The sequence below is a fragment of the Tyto alba genome, unplaced genomic scaffold, assembly GCF_018691265.1.
Source record: "Tyto alba isolate M040663 unplaced genomic scaffold, T.alba_DEE_v4.0 Super-Scaffold_1, whole genome shotgun sequence".
Classification (NCBI taxonomy): domain Eukaryota; kingdom Metazoa; phylum Chordata; class Aves; order Strigiformes; family Tytonidae; genus Tyto; species Tyto alba.
In genome coordinates, this window is record NW_024881261.1 from 5,464,162 (window position 1) to 5,491,001 (window position 26,840).

At 36.2% G+C, this 26,840-nt stretch overlaps 1 protein-coding gene across 9 annotated transcripts in view; it reads right to left on the bottom strand.

The window, feature by feature from the left end:
• Positions 1-219: 219 nt before the first annotated feature.
• The window catches only part of PLEKHA1 (pleckstrin homology domain containing A1), a 38,936-nt gene continuing 12,315 nt past the window's right edge, over positions 220-26,840 (bottom strand). For 5 of the 9 annotated variants that reach the window (XM_042787215.1, XM_042787207.1, XM_032988701.2 and 2 more), the window contains 11 exons: positions 23,410-23,570; positions 20,716-20,772; positions 19,193-19,238; positions 17,038-17,135; positions 14,261-14,392; positions 12,483-12,626; positions 11,323-11,391; positions 8,280-8,344; positions 7,373-7,436; positions 6,060-6,149; positions 220-2,711 (listed from right to left, as the gene is read on the bottom strand). In XM_042787215.1, coding sequence (XP_042643149.1) covers positions 2,382-2,711; positions 6,060-6,149; positions 7,373-7,436; positions 8,280-8,344; positions 11,323-11,391; positions 12,483-12,626; positions 14,261-14,392; positions 17,038-17,135; positions 19,193-19,238; positions 20,716-20,772; positions 23,410-23,550 — 1,236 coding nt within the window. In that variant the 5' untranslated portion in view covers positions 23,551-23,570 and the 3' untranslated portion in view covers positions 220-2,381. Of the gene's footprint in view, positions 2,712-4,853; positions 4,959-6,059; positions 6,150-7,372; positions 7,437-8,279; positions 8,345-11,322; positions 11,392-12,482; positions 12,627-14,260; positions 14,393-17,037; positions 17,136-19,192; positions 19,239-20,715; positions 20,773-23,409; positions 23,571-26,840 lie in introns of those variants that run through there. The other 4 variants (XM_032988706.2, XM_032988705.2, XM_032988704.2 and 1 more) reach the window with 4 other exon arrangements.

Sequence of the window (26,840 nt, forward strand, 5' to 3'; positions counted from 1 at the left end):
TAACGTGCAAAAATTTCATAAAATGAACTGAGAACAGTAAAAGAAAACCAGCTCATTCTGTTCAATCTCTTTCTTAGGCTGCACAGCCTGATCAGACTTGAAGAATTAAAAAGACATTATAGCCGGATAAAAGATAATCTGACCTCTTATACGCCATAAAGGAGTATACTGCTCTGATAAAACATTTAACATGGTGCAAGGAAACTCAGTCAGATCTTATTTTAAGTTACCCAAACTGATTTATTGACAATTTAAATGTGACATATTTACAGCACTGTTTCTAAAATAATTTAACAATTTTCATAGATTTATAAAAGTACTGATAAATAGGAGACCCTGACAGTTACCAACCACAAATATTTCCCTATGCTACTGAACTACAACAGTAGTTCGCTTTTTTCCTTCCCCCCCACCCCCCCTCTTTTTATAAGTCCCAAAATGGAGCTGCTTTACCTCCACCCAATGTGTAAAATTGCCGATACCAAAATATAATAAAATGAACATGCAGTGTGAAAGCTGTACCAGAGCAAGTGATTTCAGATGACAGACTACAGTAAAAATATTTCAATGCAAAGTGTCTTCCACACAGAATGTACTTATGAAAAAATAAGGTTTTTAAGAGCTATTGTTTTATAGAAGTTAAAACCTACAATACTAGTACAGACATTTACAGTAACTTCCAATTCTGTGGTAGTTTTCACATATACCTAGAGTCAAATAAAACCAGTAATTTACAAACACCGCTGTCTTAAGACAGTGGTTAGTTAGCTTATGGATAAAAAAAATGAAGGTGCTGATATAATTTAAGCTCTTGAAGTTAATTAGATTTCATTCTTATATGACACCAATTATTCTATCCTTGGATCAACAAATTCTTGTGGTAAAGCCATCCATATCTCTCAAGCAGGAAGTCAGTTTGGAAGTTGGAGAGACGATGGACTTGTATGATATGTATCCTAGGTTCCAGTAGACAAGAAAAAAAAGTATCGCAAAGCTGGACAATCTGAATCACAATAAGCAGCAGCATGAGATATTTGTGGGGTTTTGATTAAAGCAAACATTTTTCAGAACGACGAAAAGTACACAGTCAGTCCAATCCTTGAAATGTAAAGGTTCTTTTCATTTGCATCACTGAAGCCCCGTAACACAGTGTACACAAACAAATACTCATTTTTTAAAAACATATATTGCACAGCTAGTAGGTGCAATACCAGAACACTGGTATCCCTGGCGTAGTCTATTTTAAATAGCTGTTTTGAACTATGCTATTCAGAACAACTCTAAGCCAACGTTCAAAACCATTAAGAATGGTTTGTGTACATAACTAATCCAAAAGTGTTTCAACAGTGTGAGAAAAAACACAGGCACTTAAGATTATTAGTGCACCAAAAGTTATAGGCCACCACTGCATGACTATGAACAGTTCAGTACCAATAACGACAAAACTAAACGAGGAGGTTTTCCACTGATCCATATAGAAACAAGAACTGTTCACAAAGCACTGACAAGAATCAGTAATCTCAAAACAGTAATCAAATGATACATTTAGACATTTAAGAAAAATAACTGCTGCAAAGCCTAATGTAACACAATATAAACCCTTCTTTGTTCAAATGATCTAAAGTGTCCAAATTCAAAAGTCCAGTTTCTCTTCTCCCCCCTCCAAAACACCATTACACGCGGTCCGTTAAATCCAAATGTGCAAAAAGTTATAACACACTTTTAGGAGTGCATCAAAAATAGGCTGACTATTCAAAATATTATTTTAGTGGAAATTTTACAGCACCATAATTAGAATTCCAAGGGACTTCAGAATTCTTGTTCTGATAACAAATCAGTTGACACTGTTGATCCTAAAGAACAGAAGAAACATTTTGTGCATTTCCTGGTATCTGAAAGTCATGGAGAGAAACAATTCTCATCTACTGCTAAAATCTTACTGTAGTTAAAAATGAAATTAAGTAGTCACATTTGTTGGCAATAAGTTCTTCCCAATGTAGCATTAGTTGTAAATTTAGTAGATTTGCCAGATTAGGAATGAAAAGTTGCTGGTACCTTGCTTACTTGCAGAAGTACTTTTTTGTTTTTGTCTTCACCCCCCCCCCCCCCCCCCCCCTTCTACATTGTGCAGTTTGGCCCCTCCCTAGTACGTGATCTACTATCAGGCTTTGAGAAAATGCGAGAGGCCCGCTTCTGACCCCCCGCTGAAAGGCAATATACAAACACATTATATATACACACATGTGTGCACAGAAACACACATACATATATATAAAAATCAGTGTTCCTGTTCTCATTTCCTATAATTCTCTTTGGTTACAAGTCCAAGCAAGGAAATTAGAGGACCGAACAAATGGATCGTTCTCCAAACGCTTCCATCGCTACACATCGCTCACTGGAAGGCTTGCATCATCCAGATCCACAAGGCCAGGATCCTGTTCCTGAGTGCCATTTTTACTTTGAGGTTCCGAGAGGCCCCGTTCAGTCACTTTGGAAGCTGATTCTCTTGGAGCGACAACCTGGATCTTGCAGCTCCCTGGCTTGGCCTTGGTAAAAGATTCGTGAAATCCTCGCTTCTCCAAGGCAGGGTATTTGGCGTGAGGGTTTGGGACCAGAGGGCTGCTGTGAGTGGCGGTGGAATGTGAGGTGGCTGGGGCTGGGGTGGCAGAACGGAGAGCATGGTTGGGTTCGGAAGGAGACTCGGTATGCTCCTGGAAAAGAAGAGCACGTGTCAGATGAAGTCACTGACGTCATGTTGAAAAGATGCAGTTTCAGATTTCACTCTCAGAAAAAACAAAACAAAACAAAAAAAAAAAAAAGCAAAAACAAAAATCCAGACAGAAAATACACAAAGCGAAGCATCAGCCACAGCAGCAGGAGGCAGGTGCTCTCTCAAGGCAACGTATAATTAAATGTGAGCTTACAGCAGTATGTGACAGCAACATCAGTTTCTTCATTTGAGGAAATTAAATTTCTCAAATCAAGCTCAGCAGCTCCTCAGACTTTATAATACAGCCTAGCAAATTGAAACTGCTCATTTTACTAAGGTGTTAAGTAATCTTTTGAAGATACACGCTTTAAAGGCCACTGAAAGGAACGTCTTTTCAAGAGCAAAATGTATTCAAACGTATTCGTATGTATCAGGCACTTATATCTTAAATCCTGAAGTAATGCACATTTTACTGTTCCCTCTTCTTGGGCTACCAATCTCCACAATTTTTAACAGGGACCAAACGAAAACAGTATTTTATGCCATCAAGACTGTGTAGCAGTTTCCAAAGTTAATGGACCTAGAAAGGAAACTGATCTTTAAGCTATTACTTCTAACTGTCAAGTTATTTACTTGTGTTTATTGTGAGCTGCCATTCTGATGACCTTTACACAACTCTCTTCGATTGATACTGTGAAAATAATCTTCCACCATTTACTTACTGACAGAAACAAGTTCCCAGACTACCGAGGAATGATTTAGATGCCTAAAGCAAAAGCGCAGGGTGCCATTTTAGACATCCTAAGATATCCCTGGCTGACCTACAGCTCTATCTCCAGACCAAAAAGTTCTTCGGATTCTGCATCGTATCTGTCAGTTCTGTAAGGATGCCTCCAACACCGAGGGAGGTCTACAACAGCGCTGGATACAGTGTATGAAGATATGATCAAAATGCTGCGCGATGATGCAGCGCAAACTTCCCTCCGCGCGCTTGAGGAGCTGCAGCTGCTGCCACTTCTGCCACCGCCACTGTTAGTACATCAACTAAAGAAATCTGTGAGCCCGTGTGTGGACACAAGTCCCTTTTCAAGCACATTTGTTAGCAAAAAAACCCATCACAGATGTGTGTCCAAGATGCACATATACCGCCTAAATGAAATACTTTTTCACAGCAGTTTTCCAAGTTTCTTTTAGAATGCTACGACAAGAATTCATAAACTTAATCACAATGGAATCTGCCAAGTACTACTGTACTTCTTTTTATCAATTAACTAATATTATTGGGTGAAGGAGCTGTGCAACTTTTTTTGGACTTCAGTTCTATGTTCAATTGCAGTGAAGTATTTCACATTACTCACACTGCCTTATTTCATACCTGACTCAATACTCCACTTTAAAAAACCCCCTTTGCTTTAGGAAAACATACGATACAGTGATTCACCTACTATTCTTACCATTTTTAGTTCAACAAATAGGACAAAAGGAATATCTGGACAAGACCTCTATAATAAACTTTTTGCGAAGTTGAACTGAAGGATACTCAGATTTTACTACCCACACTGACTGTAATTTCACAGTTAAGAGCCTGTGCTGCTGTTTTACTCCCAAGGTGTACCGCTTTGAACAGTGTACCGATTATACGTTATAATGCTTCTACGTTTGAACTATTAATTTCATGCAGAGACTTATAAGCCATGCAAATCAGGCTACAATATTATCCTTCCAATTACTAGAGTTATGACGTGCATTTTTTGTGTGCACGCATCTGTATTAGTTTGTGGGTAGCTTAAATTGAATTTTGCTTTTGCGCAGTTTCAAAAAAAATGTAAAGTAAAACGGAAATATGAACTCTCATGCAAATTAGCTTTAATACTTTCCTATTAAAATGACACCACATAACCTATGTTTAAATATATATAGTATGCTTTGAACTATAAATACGTTTCTGCCATTTTTAATTTCCAATTGTTTTAAAAGTAAGAAAAAACAGTGCAAACCTGTAAGTGAACGATATAATTTATGAGTTAGTTTTCAGTAATGATAATGACAACAGGTAGCATTATTTTTAGTTTTTTATAGTGCAAATTAGTCTCTAGACCCAGCCCTCTGTTAAGAAGGCAAGTTTACATGAGAGCCCACATACGTGCTGCATTCACCAGTTCTTGATGTATACCTCTGTATACAAGGATTCGACAGCCTTCTGGCCTGCCGCATCTGGAACACAGTGCAAAGCTAAGATTAGAGTAACCTATACTTGGGGAAAGAAGAGAAGAGAGGGAAAAAGAAAGAAGTGATGCAGACAGTAACAGCTAAATTGCTCGGTTAGCCCCACAAAAAAAAGCATACACAAAGAAGAGTTATCTGCATATTTTCCTTCCCCCAAAAAGAAACAGAATTTAGCAAGGAAGTTTTATTTAAAAGCATGAAGCAGCTCCCAGCTGCAAAAAATAATTGAGAGCTTAGATTAACAGAAATGCAATATCAATGCAAACGGGTAGTCAAAAGCCAGATTTAAATTGTTAGATTTCAGACTGTGGGGGTAATGATATATTCAGCTTATTACAAAATATCCCATAGCCAGAAAGTGAAAACCATAGCTTGCAACATCTGAACTACGAAGTATTCCATTTGTTAAATCTGGACATACTTGGAGACACTGTGACACTACAGTAACCTTCACTATTCACAAGTTACTGTACTTTGTACTGATCACCTAATACAGTTTAAATGCAAGCGTGTATGATATGTTGGCATCCACATGGTTTCACAAATATTAAGATTTGTACCAGTGCCTCAGTTCAGTAAAGCTAGATGGTGTTCACACTACGTTTCCAACAGCAAAAATTAATTCATGCGAGCAGAGATCTCGTAAAGAAGTTACTTTAAATTTGAACCCGTATCTGCACATGTAATAAACTATCAACAACAGAAAATGACAATTTGGTAGAGTTGTCAAAACCAAATTAGGATATCGTAATTTGATTGCAAAATTCAGCAATTAGCAGAAACACCTCGCAGGAATTAGAAAGTTTCAATTTTACTTCCAAACTAGTAGCAGCATAGTGACAAAGATCATACTGAACTGAGAAGAATTTTTCTGGGTTAGCATTTGCATTATCTACTTGCTCAAGACAATACAACGCACGCAAAATTATATACATGTAAGACTAAGGTCAGTGTTCAATTAAAAACGCAAAGTATTTTATGCCAGTCTGTATGAAGGTTCATGCAAAGATGCCATGTTACTACAGGACAGGATAGAGGACAGGCAAAAGGAAGAAACTACAACTTCATGTGCACAAATGAACATCAACTAATCACGTTTTCTCTGAGGTTCAGAATAACATACGGAAGCTGCTGATCTTCCAGGTCCCCGCTGTGCTACAATGGCCCCAGATATTGCTTTTATCCAACTGTGCATGTCTTCTGGACTGTCCGCCTGGATCAAACAATATGCATTACATTTAACATTATCAACTCTCAACTTCCCCAGCACCCTGACCATCTGCATTAAAATGGGAGCCCTACCCTACTTTAGTAGTCTGTTATTTAAAGCCATAAGGACTTCCATTTCTTAACACAGATATTTCTTAAAGTCTCACCCTGCATTTACTATTATAACTACATGCATATAATAAGCAAGAAATCAGCGTTTTTATACTATTTGCATACTCTAGACTCAAACTTTTATTTTTCAGCAAACAAAAAAATAAAAGCTCCCACAAATTCTTACAGGAGATCTGCTGACTCCTCTTAGCAGACTTTGGCCAATGACATAACTTCTGTACTTTTCAGTCACTGTTGCACTGTACTTCTAGAGGTATTTACTGAAGAGTTACAGTAAAATAAAAATCAGTCTCTGTTGGGGGTCAGCTGTACAGCTACTTAGAACAACAGTCCAACAAAAATGCAATAGATTAACACCAAGGGTGTACATATCTGGGATACAGACAGATAAAAAGCTAAAGCTATCTGCTAATTAGGTTGCAGCTTTATTAAACTAGCACATCCACCCAGCAAGAAACATCTGCAACATGTCACTTAATTATGTTCAGCCACAGGACAGCTCATAACTCAGAATCTGGCACTACTGTCTGTATTAGACTATACAGGCCTTCATGATCCTACCTGAAAAACTCAAAAATTATTTTCAGTACTATAAGCTCCACATTAACAGAGCTGGAAAAAGCAAGTCTTTGTGATTTTCATTATATTCAAACATTTAAAAGGTAACATGGAGTGAATAAATCCATATGGATACGTATTACCAACTAGGTACTGAAATCTAAACATTTCTGTGCTTTGGTAGATATTTGAATGTGGCAACTAATTTGAATCTGAGAACTCAATTACTATACATAAAAATTCATTACTTCAAAATGTAAGATTTAAAATACTGAGCTGATTCTACAGAATTTGAAGACCCAAATGCCAACTAAATCACATTAGGATTGATTGTTTATTGCTTTCGCACACTACCAACATAACAGTTGCTGTTATGTGGAATATTTCTTGTATGTATCCTTCTGAAAGGTAGTGAAGATCACATTCCCTCTGAAAATCATGGCAGTTAAATACAACCAAGAAAGCAAAACTGCCCTGCTTCTTTGCTTTGACTATGGCAGTCTCAGAGTTTTGCCCAAAGGTTAAAATAGAAATTACCTGTACATAAAATGTTCGAGAGGTTGTTACAATTTCAAAGAGATTGTCTCTCATCATTATATCACTGTAAATGAAGCACACAAAAAATACTTCAACAGCATGTACAACTTTATTTTAAAAAGGCTCTAGGATCTGCAGAGAACCAGAACATTTGTTGTCTGAAGACCTTTGCATTTCTTTATCAAGCTACTGTGTTTTTTTTGGTAAATACTAAGTAGAAAAAGAAAACCAGCATCTCTTACTCATTTTAGTCCTAAAACTCTTTAGTTTCAGTGGCATGTGTGCTACTATATATACAGATTTTCAACTGGAACATTCTATACCATATCATGTTAAGCTTAAACATATTTATTGTTCTTGTCAACCTTCTGTAAAATTTCACATTTATATTTTGTTATGTCTTTGCAAAATATTAGTCCTAAGCAGTAGTCTGCTAAAAAAAAGAAAACTACTACAAAGATGATTAATTCCTTAGTATATTGCCATTCGGTGGGAGGGAAAGAGCAGGAGAAAGTGTTCTCATCTAAGTTCAGACATTTAACATAAGGTAATGTCCTCCAAAGGTTTAAAGATTAAATAAGCAGAATAGACACTCCTAAAATTGCTGCCTCAAATCAGACAGCACCCATGCATCTCTAACTCAGGATTGCATGATACTCCTTTGTTCCGCCCTTGCCCAATGCATTTACATTCTACTGAATGTTCCAAGTTTGAAACGCACGCTAGTGTGGAACCCTCAAAACCAGTTTTATGCACAAAACTACTTGCTGTCCTGTAAAGAGAGCATCACACATGCATACATCAACTGAAGTAATTAAAAAGATCTCCACTGTTTCAGTGAGCAGTCTAGCCATGACGAGGCAGTGTACTACATCCCATGTAACCACAGCAGTGCTTCCCTCCTCACCTTTGTTTGCATTCCTGAACTTTATGGACCTCCTTAAGTGGTATAACCCTGAGAGGTTCCTTTTCCTGAAAAAAGAAGGCAAAAGTATTTCAGCGGAGCATGTCTAACAACTAGAATACGTTCAAAAAGCCAGAGGTCAGGACAGTTGACAGCAGCAGCCTTATGGTAAATGTGACTTTCACGGCAGCCACCTACACTAAAGGTGATGTCAACCAAAATTTAATTTGCTTTTGTAACTATTAAACCAGCCATGGCACTTGCACCGAAGAGGAGGCAAAAACAAGAACTAAAAAAAACCCAAACCACATTCATTCACCTTACCATAATGGAGACAAGCACCCCTGTCCCCTTCCCCTAAGTAGATCAGAAAACTGAATCTGGCCTCAAGCAGCTTATTTCAGTAAAACCATGGTTATATTAATTTGCTATGAAATGCTACAATATGAGATGCTTTGTTAATTGTACTGCGTAACATGACTTTAAACAAGATTGTATCCTACTTTCAATAGAATAAAAATAAAGAAATCAGTCATACCAAAACCTGTAAAAGAGCAAGTATTCTTAAAGCATATGAAAATTCTGTTACCGTAACAAAAATAAGTGTTACAATTCTGTCAAAGTTTCACACAACAGGAAAAAAAGTGAGAAAATTCAACAGAAAGACTTTCACTTTTGCCATGGCAACATAATGTCACACATACTAGTATCTTCCTGTGGTTGTTGCAGTAAAACACAAACAAACAACTTATTTTACCTCCTGATGTGTTTTCTTTAAGCAATGTTACAATGGACTACTGCAGTTGGCTTCAGCTTATAGACAAAACAAAAGCTGCCAGCTCTGGAATGACTACTTTCCCTACAATTTCTATTACATATACTTAAGAGATTTATGTTGTTACAGTAAACAGCTAACATCATCCAAATGTAACCATCCTCAAATGTCAGTTTTTACGAGATCACTTGTGTCCATAGCAGATCAAATGTATTGAGTTTAAAACTCAATGTTTTCAGTTATTTTGTCCCTCTTCCCACCCTGTTCTTCCTAGGTTCCCTCAACCATTACAACAGAGTTCTCAAATACATCAAATGTGAACTGTAGGATCCTCCTTGGAGCAGACACCTGTTGCAGGGAAGACCTCAGCTCAGAGATTCTAATTTTCTGAGTCTGATATTGCCTGGATTCCACTATGCTCCACTTGAAGACTGACATAGGCTTTTCCTCAAACTGGAAAGGGGAGATCATTAAGAGGTGGGGGGAGACATGGACACATGACAACACCAAACAACCTTAACAAAAAAAATCCCCAGAATCTCCACATTTTTCAATCAACAAAAAGAAAAAAACCCAACACTTTTTCGCATTTTTGAGAGCTGAACACTCAGATATCTTTCTACAGATGTAAAACAACAGCACCTCAAGATATCCAGTCTGAGTCATTTGAGGTACTGGTGAAGAGGCTGGCTGTCAAGGCAAACTAATTTAAACAAAGAGCCATACTTGACTGAAGACTGCAGCTACTGGGAGGAATTGAAGTCCAACAGAAAGAAGTTTTCCAGAATTAGAAGTCTGATGCTACGCTAGCTGAACACGACCTCCATGCCATGGCCTTCTTAACCACAAAGACAAATAACTGCTATTGAACTTCTTTCTTATCTTTGTATTACTCTCATTAGGAACAGGAGATCCCACACATTACTGACAAGGCAGATCCTAATTGTTTAAAAAACTATATGAAACATGATTATCACAACTAGGTTTCCTAACCGTGGAATTCTTCGATTATCTTCTGTAGCTCAATTAAGGACACTACATTCTCTATCTACTCAGTACTTACTTCCCTGAAGAGGGATGACTCTTAAAATGTAAAAAAACCCTAATTTCAGTAAAAATTGTGAAGCGGTATCTACTTCCCTGTTATCTGACAGCTGGTCAGACAGCTTCCTCAAACAGCATCAAGGGGATACTAGCCTGAAGAATAGAGGACACTACAAGATCTTATTTTGTTCAAAACAGTGACGTTGGAAAGGAGCATGATGAAACACTAAATGCATATGCATTTCTACCATCTTTCTAGTATACTCTCACACAGTACAATTCTTCACTGAGAATTCGCTTGTGAGCAATCTGTACTCAGATTTTTTTTTTTTAACAAAAATAGAGCATTTATTATAGGCAATGAGTCAGAACCGTGTTATGCTGACAGTTTAACAAAGACAGTGATCCAACATCAAACTGCTGCTGCTGTTGTATACTCCCTCATTAAAAGTAAAGAAGTTCTCCTCAGAAATAGCCTGAAATTTGGGTTCTTGGCATTTTACATCTTACAGTTGGCCTGTAAACTCGATTTTCCTTAATTTACAATACTCTACAACTCAGACTTCTCTCCTTCGGTACAGATTTTCTCATGTTTAGTAAGTGTGAGATTCTTTTTTGAGGAGAACAGACTGTCTCCAGTACCAGCCACTTCATTTTTAAATGAAGCCTGAAGGCACTTAACATTTGGTTAAAATTGGTCAAAATGTTGAAGAGTGATGAGTGGAGAAAAAAAGGTCATGAAACCAAAACAGAAACTCTGTAAGCCTTGCTTCTGAGCAGCTGAGTTTTTTGCCTGTCTTGGCTGCCCTAGTGAAAGAAGTGTGTGGGAAAAGATCCCATCACTTGTATGATAAAACACCCCATAATTCTAACTTTAAGAATTGCAAGATTACAGTTTTATCTCTCCACATAATGATCAGCTGTTTCAAGAACACAATTATTTATGTGTGAGTACAGTGACATAAGGTACTAATAAAAAAATCAGGGTGATTGTACAGTATCTCATTACTGTTCTCCAGTGCCCTACAGAAGGATTCCCAAAGAGAAGACTGCAGTCTGAGTTAACAGTTACCCTATTCTTTTTTTGTTCTTCCCAATCATGAAAAATTATTACAGTACAGAGTTAAGAGTTGCAGGAGCAGCACAGTACATTTTTCAAATATAAGCATATTTCTTTATATTTTCTTGCAACTATCACTGGAAAATAATACATGTTTGGAAACTCACCAGTTCAGACTTGAAATATCCTATTGTGTTTTCATCTAACTGAAAGTATCTTCTCTTCCAGTTCTTCATCTATTAAAGGAAAACAAATAGATATTTATATATTTTAAATATAAAATGCAAATATACTTACATGTTATTCATATATTTGTAGTTCAACTTCATAGTGTATAGTTCATTTATAATTATTCATCTATAATTTTTGTATAAAACATTTATTTCTATGTGTGTTGGATATATATACGGTGCCCCCAAAATAATTTGGGCAGACTTGCACATTTTTTTTTTTTTTTAAACTGCAAAGATTAAAAATTCTGGAAGATACCATTTTCTATTATATGACTTTTTCAACAATCTCCACTAAAACTGTAGCAACTCAGCAGCACAAATACTCCGTAAGCAATGTTAAAAGGCAGTGCATTAAAGGTCTCTAGTTTATTTTTAACTAAAAATAAATGTTACAAAAAGAAGTTTCACAATCCAAGATAAAAATGAGTCTGAGAACTCACGAAGCATGCATATCCCGCTTAATCCGAATTATCTGTTGCTTCTTTTAGCAAGGCATGATATGAATAGTTCCACTCGTGTTAATCAGTCTGACAAGTTGTACAATTCTTCCTCTGAACTGAAAAAATTAGCTTTTTCTAAACATTTTAGTGGTTTAAAAAGCATGAAGACATTGGACTTCTGCCTTAATTTAGATGCTTCTACCAAGTGAAATAAGGATCTCTACATAACTGTAGAACAGAATTCCTAGCTGCACGCACTAACCATAATGTGGAAATCTCCGTGCACACAACTTTTCCTCTCCAAAACATCTCCAACAACATACACTGAAGAAAGTAATGAAAACAAGTAATACAGACATAAATTACATGCTATTGGAGAAGTAGTTTTATCTTTAGCCATCCTTAATATTATCAGTAGTGCTAAATTCACTGGTAAACACATTTTTTCTTTTTTTTTTTTTTTTTGTTTGGTTGGTTGGTTGTTTTTTGGCTGTTTGTTTGGTTTGGGTTTTTTTTGTTTGTTTGTTTTGTTTTTGTGGTTTTTTTGTTTTTGTTTTTGGTTTTTTTTTTGTAAGCGTCTACTTGGTAAGTATAACTACCACCTTCAGACCCGTGGTTCTTGATTAATAAAACACATTGATCTCAAATACTTACCACTGCTCCTTGTTTTACACAGTAGCCAGCTTTGATAATAGCGCTATCTGGGGGATGCTTAGCAGTAAAATAAGGAAGATGACTTTGTGATCGTTTCAAATAATTCCTATCACCCCCTTCACCGCACTCACTAGTTTCTTCTTTCTAGAAAAAAAGCAGGAAAATTCAGAATACTGTCATTTTTTTCCTAAAGGTCAAAAAATAGCTGTACTAGCTATAATAGGAAATAACTATATCATCCCATGCTCACAAATCTCATTTCCAATTTGTTTGAAAGGATAAAATATTTCAACTGATTTCTAGAGACAACTAATAAGACTCTCTAAGGGCTCTGGTTCAGTACTTGCAAGCTCCCTTTAGAAACTAAAACTGCTGAGTGTTCTCAAACAATATTGACAAACAGTCAATGAACAATGTTACAGGCCTAAACCCAAGATATATGCATGTTTCCAGTGCAAACTCATAACATGACTTTAAAGGGCAAAACACTAGAGGTGGTTACAGCAAAGGAAAAGCTATTTCTAGGATCACAGGACACAGTATTCACCAACTTTCCAAACGCAGTTCAGGTATGTCATTTCCATGGTATTAATCTACTCTGTATTTTCAGCTCAGGGAACTTCCAGAAACAGGTAGAGGTCTGTATCTTCAACAGTGCTTCCATGAGCTTGTCCAGTCTCTCAAACTGAGGAAAGTTTTTTGCATCCATGCCACATTTTGGCAAGGAACACCTTAGGTATTATTACTCACTGAAAGAACTCCTTCCCTTTATTTCACCTGGTTACACCATTAGCTTTATTTAAAAGCCCATAGCTGTCATATTGGAAAAGACAGCTTACACCATCCACTCCTGCCAATCATGATTTTGTAAAGCTCTTGCATCCTCATTTCGTTATTTCTTTTGCACATGGAAGAGTACTAGCCTACTCAATTGTTCCTCATATGGAGATCATTCCACATGGACTAATCACCCTTGAAATCTTTCTCTGAACCTTTCCAGTTATAGTTTTTAAGCTGAGAACAAAACTGGAAACGGTAATCAAGGTCTGGTCAAAGAGCAAAGATGTTTTCTGATCAAAGCAAAGATGTTTTCTGTTTTGCTCCTTACTCTTTTTCTAGTAACTCCTAATATTCGTGGCGTTTTTCCTCCACTGTAACTGATCATCAAGATGATGTTGTCATAGTGTGACTGTAACTCTTGCCTCTCACTCAAGTGGAAATGGTTATTTTACAGCCTAGTATTTTCTATAAAAACTAGGATTGTTTTTCCCAGGGTACCTTACATCATTTATTTTCACTGAATTTCACTTGCTATCTTCTTTGTCCACACATGCCATTTCATAAGGCCTTTCTGCAATAGTTTAATCTGCTGTCATCCTTACTACCTCTAATAACATAGTGTGTATATATAATCAGCTGACTTCATCACCTCCTTTTTTGCCTACTTTTCCTGGAAGTTAAAGACGGAACTTTGGCATTGTTAACAATTTATGTCACACACAAAGATGTTTTCAGCATACTAGCCAGTATCTGTGAGCAAAAATCAATACTTAAGTAATTCTCTATAGTCTTGTATAATTCTCTATAATCTTGTATAAAAGGAATAAAAATCTCAAAACACCCCCGTCAGTATCAATAAAAGGTGTACATCAAAAGTAGGAGTCCTCTGAGCAGGGGGAGAAGCTGACAGCTATATTGTCACACAGAACCTATTCTCACCTGTCAAACAACAAAGCCTCCTCTACCAAATAACAGCCCACTTGCTTTATGGGTATTACCTGGGTAGGTGTAATGATAGGAACACCGCCCACAATTTCTGTCCTGTAAGAGACTTGCTTCTTTCCACCTGGGCTTTCAGCTTGACGATTTGCATTATCCATTTGACACAGAGGATCGGACTGCTTTGGTACCTGAGTGGAATATGACAATTAGCATACAAGTGTCAGAAAGACATTAAAAAAAAAAAAAAAAGCCCTAATCATTATTCAAGCATTTTTAATTTATCTTCAGCAGCATTTAACAAATTTTCTCCAACTGTAAAAGGCTAAAAATAGTTTATACGAAAATTTGTTGGCTATGCTTTAGTTCTCAGAAGAAAACTGGTGCCAATAAAGACATTTCACCAGGTGTCCTGGAATCTAAAAATCAATTCCCAGCTTTGCCGTAAGTGCTATCTTCGAGAAACACTGCTGATTTGTAGAACTACTTCTTTATTTTTCACTTGCTTTCAGATTTAGTAATAAGTGCTTTTCCCTGAAGATGCCCCAGGGCCTGGAGAGCTAGCCCAGTGAGGCCAGAAACACAGGGCTACAGCATTGAGACTTTTGTCAGATAGGATGCCTGACCAGTATGACACTTGCACTCACGTTCCAATACCTGGCATGAAGACTGTGTACTGCCTCCATTAATCCTACATATATTGCTAAATTCTGTCCAAAACGACCCTAACTACCTATTTCTAACTCTGATTAACTACTAGGCAATGCACTGAAGTGTGGAACTGAAGCAATCAAAACACCACAGCAATTTAATTTCCCCAATAAGTGTTCTGATCTAAAACATTTACTCAAAGTCCTGAGTTTGTACAAGCAGTAAATATCTGTAACCGAAGAAATGCACTAACTTGCTACCTAAGACATTTTCATTTATAATCTCCTGTCACCCCTAATATTAATACAGTAAATTTGAAGTGACTTTAATAAGATATCAAGAGTCTCACATCAAAATATCCTAGCAAGCGACCTACTGGATCATTACATCGGACATCTACATTTCTTCAGAGAAGGAACATGCAAATTGTCTTTATACAGTGAATTATCACACAAGACTGGCACTTTCAAAACTTGGAAAAAAAAATTCAAAAAAAACTTTCAAAATTGAACTTATCTAGACAAAAACAAAGCTACTTTATAGTCTGCTGTGATTCTAGTTCCTATGCCCAGAACTGCTTATTTTACAAAAAAAACAGCCTGCAAATTACAAACACTCCTGAGAGCACGAGGGTCAGCCTAGGACAGGTTCCTCCTGGCCAAGCGGAGGTGGCACTCATCAGCTCGCTCAGCTCTGGCATCAGGTTCCTTCTCTCACTTCCACCGTCCCCTCAGTCTTGCACAACGCCCAGCTGTGCCAGCACAGGCAAAAGGTGACTCCAGTCACAGCCAAGCCTGGCGCTGAGGGGATGAGACATTCTCCTAGTGCACACAGATCACGGGTCTCAGCCTTTCAGGGGCTACAGCTTTACGGGTAAGTGCTTCAGCTGCCACAAACTCCTACTTAAAAAGTTACAGGCCAAACGCACAACCACCTACTCATCCGAAAGCATTTTCAAACAGTACTCAAATAGGTACACAACATGCTAGACTGCAAAGGTTCATAGTTATTTTGAAACTATCAGCATTCAGAGTACTAAAACCCACGACTCTTGAAGGATTACAATCTAGAGCAAGTAACGCTCATATGAAAATTAATAACTGAATGATCTTAACTATTTGACTAAATAATTGGCCATATTAAAGAACCTCTGAACAGAAAAACAGTTCAAAGGCTTGCTCCTTCAAAGACAAAAATACTAATGATTTCACCAGCCATTTAGAATGCAAATTAAACAAATGATAAACAGCTTTGAGACTAAACTCTAATTTGATACAATTAATTCTTTATTCACTCTATTTCTTGAGCTGGAAACAATTCAAGCCTTGTTGTAGTGTGTCCTCTTTATAAAAGACCCAAGTGGGAAGGTGTTGTTTCTGGGTTTTTTTTGTTTGTTTGAGTGGTTTTTTTTTTTTAATTATTATTTTTATTTTTTTATTTATTATTAGTAGTAGTATTTTTATAACTCCAAACAAAGGGCTACGTTAAAACAATGCAAACATTAAAACATCCTTAGATAACTTAAAAATGAGAAATCTACCAACAACAAATACAAATGTATGCACCCATGCTCAGAACCCCTTCTTTGTAAGGGTATGCTCTCAAGACAGTTCATGTCATCACAACCCCAAAACTGGAGAGCAAACAAAACCGTAACTTCTGCCCCTTGAAAAGCCTGGAGTAATATGTGCGGGTCCTGGTACAAACCAGAAAAGTAATTTAACACTAACCAGAAGAATGCATTAATGTTTCTTTGAATGGACGTTGCTTGAAAACAGAAGAGAGCATTTGGAACATGGCATGATGTGTTTGCTCGTTATTTTAGTGACACTAAGAAACACAAACTTTCTACACCAGGCAAATATATGTGTATCTTTGCTTGCAAGTGTCTTCTGGATACTGTGATTATATGTGTATGGCTAATTTTAAATTATTAGAAACCATCATATGAGGTAATGAAAAGGTTAATGACGTTTTTGTCCAATATCCAAAGCAAAAAGCAAAATAAACTTAAGTTTAGGGGGAGTTCTGTACAGTTTCTCCAAGTCTTGGAAAGTCAAGCCAAGACTTGTTTGTAGAGATAAAAGACTACTCTAGCAAAAAAACTGAAGGCAAAGGTTACGTTTCAGCACCTTGAGACAGTCACCATTTGAAAGCGTTGCTAAATATCAACTAAACCACTTACTGTGATTTTGGTAGCTTTGTTCAGAACATTTACCCATTCAACTAGGTCCTGCTGATCATTGGCTTGTAGAAAGTATTTTCTCATCCCTGCATTCATAACTGTCAAAAATCATTATGAGAAGTTAACAACACTGAAAATTAAGAGCAAACTTAACACCATCATAGTAAAATTGATTTGATTTCAGATGGAAAAATCCAGTTGATGTATTCAAGCTCCCTGCTGCATTTCTTTTTAGAAAGTCACCTTAAGATACATACATCCACTTAACAGGCTTGCTTTATTCTAAAAAACCCTATCTTTAAAATTTTAAGCTCTCTTTTTAAACAGCATCATGTAGAATTTGTCAAATATTTTTTATTACAAGGAAAAAGCCTTTAATTTTATCAGAATTTTCTACAGCTCCATTTCCCTTTTCTCAATTTCCCTAAGCAACAAAGTGTTATACTTGGGCAGTTCTATAATTTCTCCTTTTAATCCTCCAATGAGTATCTGTTATCCTTTGCAACAAACTCATTAACATGACTGTGATCACTGATATTTTATTTTTTTTTTTTATTTTTGTGTAAAAATCAGTATTGATTACTAGGTATATGATGGTCAGGACCAAATAGCTTTAAAATAGCCAGAACACAAAACTTTGTTTTACTTCTGTGACTTGGCAGAGAAAGCATATTTTTAGTAAGTTTATAAATCTACCTGGCAACACCTAGCATATCTTTATCCAAAAAAGACAAACATATTTCTGTGTAATAGTAAAAATCCATGGCTAGTTTTCTCACAAATTCTAAGACCTTATCTTGAAATCAGTTTTAAGGTGAACAGTGATTAAAATCTCGACAGAACTCTGAAGCATTGCAGCTAAAGCCTGAACAGATTTTGCTGCTCTACCTACGATGTAACAGTTCTTGAAGTTATTGCTAACAGCAAATACGCCAGAAAGATACTTTTTACTCTTCTACCATCTTTCTCCCTGAAGTGGATGGTTTGAAGCAAAGATTATTAGATGCAAATATAAATTCAAACTACAGAACTGTATAATGAGTTGACTGAAACAACAACTCCCAGTATTTAAATAAAAAGACAATAAATATAAGTTTTTCCTCTAAAAAGTATTAACAACGCTTTAATAGATCAGAAATATTAGAAGCTTGCATCATGAAGGCTTTCCAGAGCTGGCCCTCTGACAAAAGCAACTTTACAACTGATGGAGACAAACACCTCTACACGTGCATGTGCAGAGGAATCTGTAGATGGCACTGAACTGACACGCTCGGTACTAGTCTAGAATCCCTGAAACCTTACACACACACACAGGGGCGATTTACCAAGTGTTGCATGAGCTCCAACAGAGAGACTGCACAAATTCAATGCAGCTGCCTTCTCCGGGCCTGTACAACACTGCACATGGCAAAGGACACCTTAACTAATTGTCATAAAACCTTCAGGCATTCTCAGTACCTTCATCTGAGTTAAAACTCTTACGTGAATGCAGCCATAAAGAATTGTTACTCATAAACTGAGCAGAGGCTGATTCCAGTCCCTACACACACTTTTGTGAATGCCAATTGCTTGTCAAAAAGATCTGGAATTATGGTAAATTCTGGACAAATTACTTACAGAAAAATCTAAAAGCAGACCTTAAGGGGCTTTCATGATTATCTAAAGCTTTACTCAAGTTTAAGTTTAAGTATCAATAAACCAAGAAAGTACCCCAAACAAATTCTTTTTCTTTGGTGCAGCAATAGAGACTGAAATTTAATGTAAGAACACTGACTGACAGTATTTTTAGATCAATCAAATCAACTCTTCTATCAGTAATACAGATTAATACTGTTAAACTACTTGTCTTCTAGCTAACAGGCATATCGTGTTTCTGAAAACACCCATCATTTTTATTAGCTTATTAATGCCCCAAAAATTTCAAACGTCTGAAAACCAGCTCTCACCTACTCCTCATTAAGCTGCCATATGAAGCGCCACAAAAACATCTTATGAAGAAGTCAACATTTCCCTCACACTGAAGAAGAAACAGCGAATACAAACTACGTTTAAAAAATATACTACCTGCTGTATCTAGTAACAGAATTGCAGAACATTATCTTTGTTTCAAAATTCTGAAGAAAGTACCTGATGCACATCGCATGCAAGGACTTACCAAAACAGAATTCTGCCTTTGGCCTTAGCTTAGTTGCATCGCTAACCTAGTAATGAAATTAAGATATGAATATCACTGTCCATACAAAATATACAACAGATAGCACATTTTTTTATCTCTTTCAAGTGCCTAAATTTGAAGATTAGCAGCATAGCACACTTGTTAAAGACATAAAAACGTAACAAGAAATATTATATAAAATTCAGTTCAAAACATGAAACCTATGGTAAGCATATGTTCCTAGTCCTTAAATGTAAGGATTCATTACCAGACAAATGTTGAAATCTGAAAACATAAAACACTTCTACTTGCATTTGGAAGTTCTACATCTCAACTGAACTAAAAATTCAAGGACATTTCACACTGTCAAGGAAATCAGTTCTACTTTGGTTCGTTAACATAACAAGAATAATAGCCACTTCAGGAGTCTGTGAAAGGTTGCAGTGTTGGGGGAGGAGAGATGCAGCTGTCCTGTTTTGAGAGAGGCACTGACATGTCTACATTATAGAGCACTTCTTCCAAAGGTAGGGGAGAAGGCAAAGCAGTCTCTCACACCAAAGCCTTTTTTTTTTTGGCCAGAAACAAAACACACATACTACATGTCTAGAAGAATTATGGGAAGTTAGATGGAGCATCTGCACAAGAGGCACACTTGAGTTGCCTTCAAAGGCACAATCAGGTGCAAAGGCACAAGTGACCACCTCTGCTCCCATTAAGAGTGAGATACAAGATTTCAGATTTCTTAAAATACAGCTGTGAGGTTTGGGGCAAAGTAAGCCTAGAAGAAGAAAGCCAGGAAGGACATAAGGAGATCTCCACAGACATTTCTGTACTCATGATATACCAGCATCAATGACATCTTTACAAAACAAAACAAAAAACCAAAAAACAAAACACAACAAAACACAACAAGGAAGGTGAGAAGATGCAGTATGACAACAAGAAAAAGGAAGGATGAGAAATGAACAGAAGGTCAATCATTTTTCTCCACTTATTTGCAAGGCAGTATCTGCTACAAATTTAACTACAGAGACTTTCTCAGTTCACAGTTTTCTTTCTGACATATTTGGAAGTGAGTGTATACAGTGTGTCATGAAATAAGTATTTTCTGGAAATTTTTCTGTTCTATTAAAGATCACTATTGCTTGCAAACTATCACACCCAGAGGCTTATCTTCCACTTCCTAACTGGCCTGTCTTTTCTCCAAGACCAACTAGAATTCAAATACTCACAAAAAACTGAAACATACAGTTCAGAAATATTAATTATATGCAGCACAAAGAGCTGCCATTTCAAATCATGATACAAACCTAGACAACACAATAATTAGCCTGTTCTTATTTTAACCTGACACTACTGAAGTGTTTGTAACACTTCACTAAAATTCAGGAGTAGCACACAAGCAAAAAGCTTCATATGAGCTATGCAAGAGTCATTGAAAATTGTGTGAAATCGAGGCCTTCAGAAGCTGTTTTATTAGTCATCACCAAAAATTTAGCAACAAATGTCTAACATTATCTTACCTTTGAAATATAGGTAAGTTTAATGACTCCAACAGGTGGAGATCCAGAAGGAAGATTCTGAAACAAATCATACGTTACAAAGCAAAACTAGTATATTCTCCTATCACACCACAGTCAGTGTTTACACATAAAAAGCAAATAATTCCATAAACAAAAAGAAAATCCTACGTGTTTTTATAGACAATAGACAATGTATGCTTGACACAGGATCTAAACTACTTGTTTATTATACACACATCTGTTAATCAACTAAAAACAGAAAGACTGCTAGAAACAATACAAATAGTAATTGTTACAGAGGTTTATGTATTTTACTAGAGGAAAAAGGATTCTTGCAGGTCTGCATCCAGGAAATCCGGAAAGAATACTTTTTCCTTAACAGATGTTGGCATCTTATGTATTTTGACCAGGGCAGGCGGAAGGGACAAGAAGTGACATTCATCTATTATGTCAGATACTTCAAAGACCATCTCACGTATTTTCCAAAATGGATTGTAGAATCACAGTCTTATTTAATATTAAAGTTATTGCAGGGAAAGACCATAATACTTCATAAAGTTGCAGTTAAGCCTAAGTCTATTTACAATACAAAAAGGAGCCATCTGTTCCTTTTACATCCTCGTTTAGTAGACTGGTCTTAACATTTACATTACTATTCACAATCAGCTAGTAGCCTAGAAATACAACAATTTAAGAACTGAGCATCAGAAAACATGGTTAACCTTTTTATCAACTGTTTCTGATGAAACAGTCTTCCTAATTTTATTCCTTTAAATAAAGCATTGTTTTCCATATACTTTCTTCCATTACAATTTTTACTTTTAAAATGGCCCTTTATGTTACAGTATCATTCTCCCCACTACAAGCCTTCCTGGAAACCGTAAGAATGGTACTGCGTTTGCTCACTGATCCTTTCCTCAGCTGAAGTGCTCTTCATTATGCCGCAGTGCCTTATGACCTTCTACATCACAAAGAGGAGCTTAATGCTACCCACAGAGTCAGAAAGACAGACAAATAATTGGTTTATACTCCATTCATATTTCAAAGGTAGGAAGTAGGTTAGGTTTACTGTAGACTGGTAACACATTTCATAAAAAAAGTCCACCCATTCTTCCCAAATAAATAAATTTAAGTTTTACTTTATCAGTATGATTTTGATCCCAGCATACACCAGTGCTATAATCTTTATATTAGGATAATAATGTGTGATTAATGGTGGACTTAAAAACATTTCTTTGAACAGCTGAACCAATTTTCACAGATACACCTAGAGCATTTCTATCAGCAACAAAGGGTCTAGTGAAGTTCTGCACACGCCGTAAACTCATCCTATATGAAGAGTTTCATCACTTCAGGGATTATGAATGGTCTTCATACAGTGGCTTGATAAAAGCTCAGTACTTTAAAACTAAAGCAGCAGTGGAAGAAAATCCGGAAGCTTCAACTGGCCCCTTGGGAGGCACCCTTTCATTTGTGCATGAACTCTAACATTGAAAAAAACAGATAAGAAAGCCCGAACTAAAAACTTTGAGGTGTGCACTGCAAATATCCTTGGTCTTAAAACTTCTGATGAAATGCAATTTCTATGGCATTTCAAGTTTTTGCCCACATGCCCTTGTTATATCACAGAAGCAACTGAATAAAAGAACTGCTTCGTGTCACTCATTGAGATCAAACCTTTGAAGTCTCTTATTTCCAGAAATTATTTTTTTTCTTCTCAGTAAGAACTTCTGAATGCTTCAGTCACAAGTCACATTCATTGAACTACACATCATTAAATTACTTCTTTTCTGTTGGTTCCTTTGAACAGTAGACTTCTACTGCATTTTAACTGTGGTCTTCTTGCCAGAATGGTACACGAATATTCTTCTGGCAGACAGTTGTCAGCTGACCTAGATCCTACGCTTTCACTATCTCTGTACCTGAATCCTAAGCAATTATCTGTTCTCCCCAATGCTAGAAAACACATTGATGCATGTATATTGTAAAAGTAGCTTTTATATAAAGGATGTTCTCCACCACGATGGATACAAGCTTTTTGCAGTCACATACCATTCATGCTGTGTTGAAACTGCAACCATCATTAGAAACTGCTTTTCAGTGACTGATTCACTTGAAGTAACATAAAACTACTAACTGACCCATGCAACATAAAGCAAACTATGTACTTCCACATAGGATTAAAAATGATTTAAGAGACCTGAAATATTGAAGCTAGTATGTGATTCAGCTCATCCTGTTGTATTATACAGCACTACCTAGTGCCTGCAAGAACCTGCAGTGTGCTTCCAGGACACTTGATAGAAAACAAAATAAATATAGCGCATCATGATTCAAAACAAACAAGTGATTTACATGTGGTATCAAATTCAGATTCCTATCTGATCCTGTCAATACTTAAGACTTCATATATCGGCAATTCACTGATGTTTGAGCTGCTTTTAATGTTTTACTACTAGCTGCAATTGGTAATCTTTTAAACAGAAAGATGAATTGTATTTTTTCCATAAAATATTGCACATATCAGCAGAGACGAGACACTGATTTACAATGATTTTTACTTAGATAACTTTGCCCTCACCCCAGCTTCCAAGTCCATAAACTAATATTAAATTCCACTTTAAGTAAACTTGTTAAAAACCTGAAAAAGTTTAGATCTGTAGAAGCCAGATAACTCTTCCAAGAACATCTCACCTGTGGGTTATCCATGTACCACACCAGACTGTCTTCTCGTGTGTCCAGAATGAAGTACCGCCGCAGAAATTTTCCACTATTCTCATTTTCTTCAATATCTAGGAAACCACAAATGCGATTCTGACGATCCACATAAGGCATTTCTGACCCTGAACATCACACTGCAGGATGAAAAGCATAGAAATTAAGCAAAGTTCCTTGTTACTAATTTTAAAACTGTTCTGTGCCTACCCATGACATTTTGAGCAGTTTCAACTAGTAGCTTAAAGAAGTTTCTACAGCAGAGTAAGTGAAGTGTAGCTGTTTCCCCCCGTTACCATCACTGACTTTTTAGATAGGTCTTTCTTCCTTTTTTGAAGCATATACTTAGAATACCTAAAAACCCAAGCGCAAAGATACAAGTGGTAAAAAGTAAATGAACATCAATACTAGCTTTTACAAGATCACTAAAGAATAATCGAAGATTCTCCTTCACAACTTGCACAAAGTTGAGACAATGCTAGGTTTACACTTCCTTCTCTGACATTGCCTTTCATGGTCAAGAAAGGATCTTTGTCAGCAGCTCTACCGTCCAACGTTATTTTTCATATTTTGCTTAGGCAAATTCAACAGAAAGGCTTTTAGAAACACCGTTCACATTTTTCTTTTCTCATACAAGAAGGAACTTCATGCCTAACAATGTCCAAGAGAACAGCCATCTTTTCATCCTTATACATTAAACAGTCAAAATGAAGTTGTATCTGCAGTAACAGAGGTATGAACACACTTGCTAGTCCAAAACTGAAATCTGCAATATCCACGTGGTACTAAGTCAGAGGGTGGTAGGCTTTTTTATTTGGGGTTTGGGTTTTTTTCTTTTTTGCCTTTTTTTTTGTTTTGCTTTAAAAACAAAAAAAATCTGTACTGCTGACCACCTATTCCCATTTTGCCTGTTTCACCTTCTGTGGCTCTGTCTTGCTGCAGGCTATTGCATAATTTTTTTTTTGCTTCCTTTTATTTTACAGGACAGTCATTTTACCGTAAGAGCCAAAGATAAATTTGCCTACTCAACTAAAAATGGCAATAAACCAACATTTAAATATGATAAAAATCAGGTTAATGCTAATCTTTCCCAGAGCAAGAAAGAAACATCTTGGTCGTCTTTACATTTCATTAAAAACTCAGAAATAGTATGTATCCAAAATTATTAACATGGGACATAGGAGGCTGAAACTCTTCACACTTTCCATAACATCTTCCAGCCTTCACTATGTAATATAGAAGTTTCTTTTTAATATTTCTTGAAAATGTTTACCTTTGATTTAAATATATATACACACACACACACAGAGTCAGACACCTGATAGCTACATGTAGCTACCTATTGATACACCACAGTAAAACATGACATACAGTTAAGCACATTTTAAAGTGTTTATTTTGGGGAATCAGATATACAGATAAGCATACATTTATTTTGGCAAATTGGATTTACAAACATGTAGATATATGCATGTATTTACAGCCGTCATTTTATATGACTAATTAGAATACTAGTCAAATGTTGCTTCAACCACTCTGAGAAACAACTTAAAAAAAAAAAAATCTATGCTCATGATTTTGATACCATACTAGAAGAACTTCTAGTAATCAGTTTTAAGACATTTAACTCAATTTGTAAAATAACAAACCTTTTTTGTGCCCAACATCAAACTGATCCTCTGGTGCAAACTCAAGTCTGATACATTAAGTTTGGCATCAGGGACCAGATCTAACAACTGCAATTCAGTAACATTTGCAAAAAGTTGAAGAGATCGCAATGTCATAGTGATGACAGGCTATTAAAACTGTTAGTGGTTTGTTTTTGTTAATATAAGCTATTAAATTCTAAAGTTAAATGCACTTTTCTGTATAACAAACTTAACACACTTTTGTTTGAGATGCAGGACATTTCCTATATAGCTACAAGGTCATTAAATATGTATAACCCTTCCATTAAACGCCTGACTGATTTGTTTTTCTTTTTACCTCGAAAAGGTAAGAGTCTCCATATTTAAGATATGCCACAATGGTTTAAATCTTCAAAGGCATAGGTTTGTTCTTCAATAAAGTAACAAAATTTACTAAGGTAATCTAACTTCTATTGGTATGTTCCTCACAATTTAACTATCACAGATCCAAGGCAAGTCCTGTAACAAAGTTATAACTGTTGCAACAGCAAAAACAATCACTTGAGCACTCTTAAGACAATGTCATAATCATAATGAACATTCATCAGTAATTCACATGCCGGCTCTTGCAATCACTTTACACTGAAGCAACATCTCACTCTAAACACATGTGTAGCTAGGGGCAAGCTGTTCTCTAAACTATACCTCCAAGCTGGCAGAACTTGGCATCACACATTGTCTTCATTTAAATGAAAATAAAAATTGTCATTTACCAGTATTGCCCTACATTGTGCCAGGTGGTCCCTCAACAAAATACACAGCACTTCCGGGACACCGCTGCAGCTTAATATCAACAGTTTATGAAGCCCAGAAAAGCCTTGTGCCTAAAAAAAGCAAATATTGGTGGCTGGTTTCCTGTCTGAGCAGGCTTAAACTCCGTTCTCTGCAGATGTGAAGAAAATGAAACAAGGAAAACTTGTTTTTGAAACAAGATACAAATTGATTAAGAATCCTTGAATACAACCAACCGAATTTTCAAAGCACTTTTCCCTGTAAGAGAAACTATGCTTCAAAAAACCTTTTAAGAAAAATGAAAGGAGGATACTCATAATACTGCACTATGAGCATACAATTACCTAAAGTTTAACCACTCCAATACTTAATTTTTTTACCAGGGCAAAAGAAAATTCAGACTCTTGCTCTTATTTGTCAGTAAACTGATTTTCGCAGAAAATAAACCCCTAAATTCATAGATATTTTCTATTTCAAAGAACTACTAGCTAATTTCTAGCCTACAAAATTATAGTATTTGCAGTTTGTTTGTCCTCTGATGAAAATACAGGATAAACTATTATTAATTTAAAAACTTAAACTGTATAGCTGCTGTTTTCTTAAGATTAGTTAGAAATTCCTCATGGGATTACTAACATCTACCCAGCTGACACTCTTTAAGAGATAAAATACCCTTCTAACTTTATTATAAAAATTGAAATCAAACTTAAAATCATACAATTGTTTTCCAGTTTTAAAAGTCTGCTTCTACCATATTACACCTTGGCAAGATTCCACTGTAAATTAATACCAATTCTATTCAGCATTCATTAACGAACCACAATGTGTAGCACACAAAAAAAAATCAATTTGTGCCTTTCTTCCATTTACTAAAGCAACTGAACACACATGACAAAACCACCACTACGACACCCTTCCTGGCAACTCTACACAGATCAAAAAAGCAATAACGACTGAATTACCACATTACTTCTAAAGATTCATAAAAGG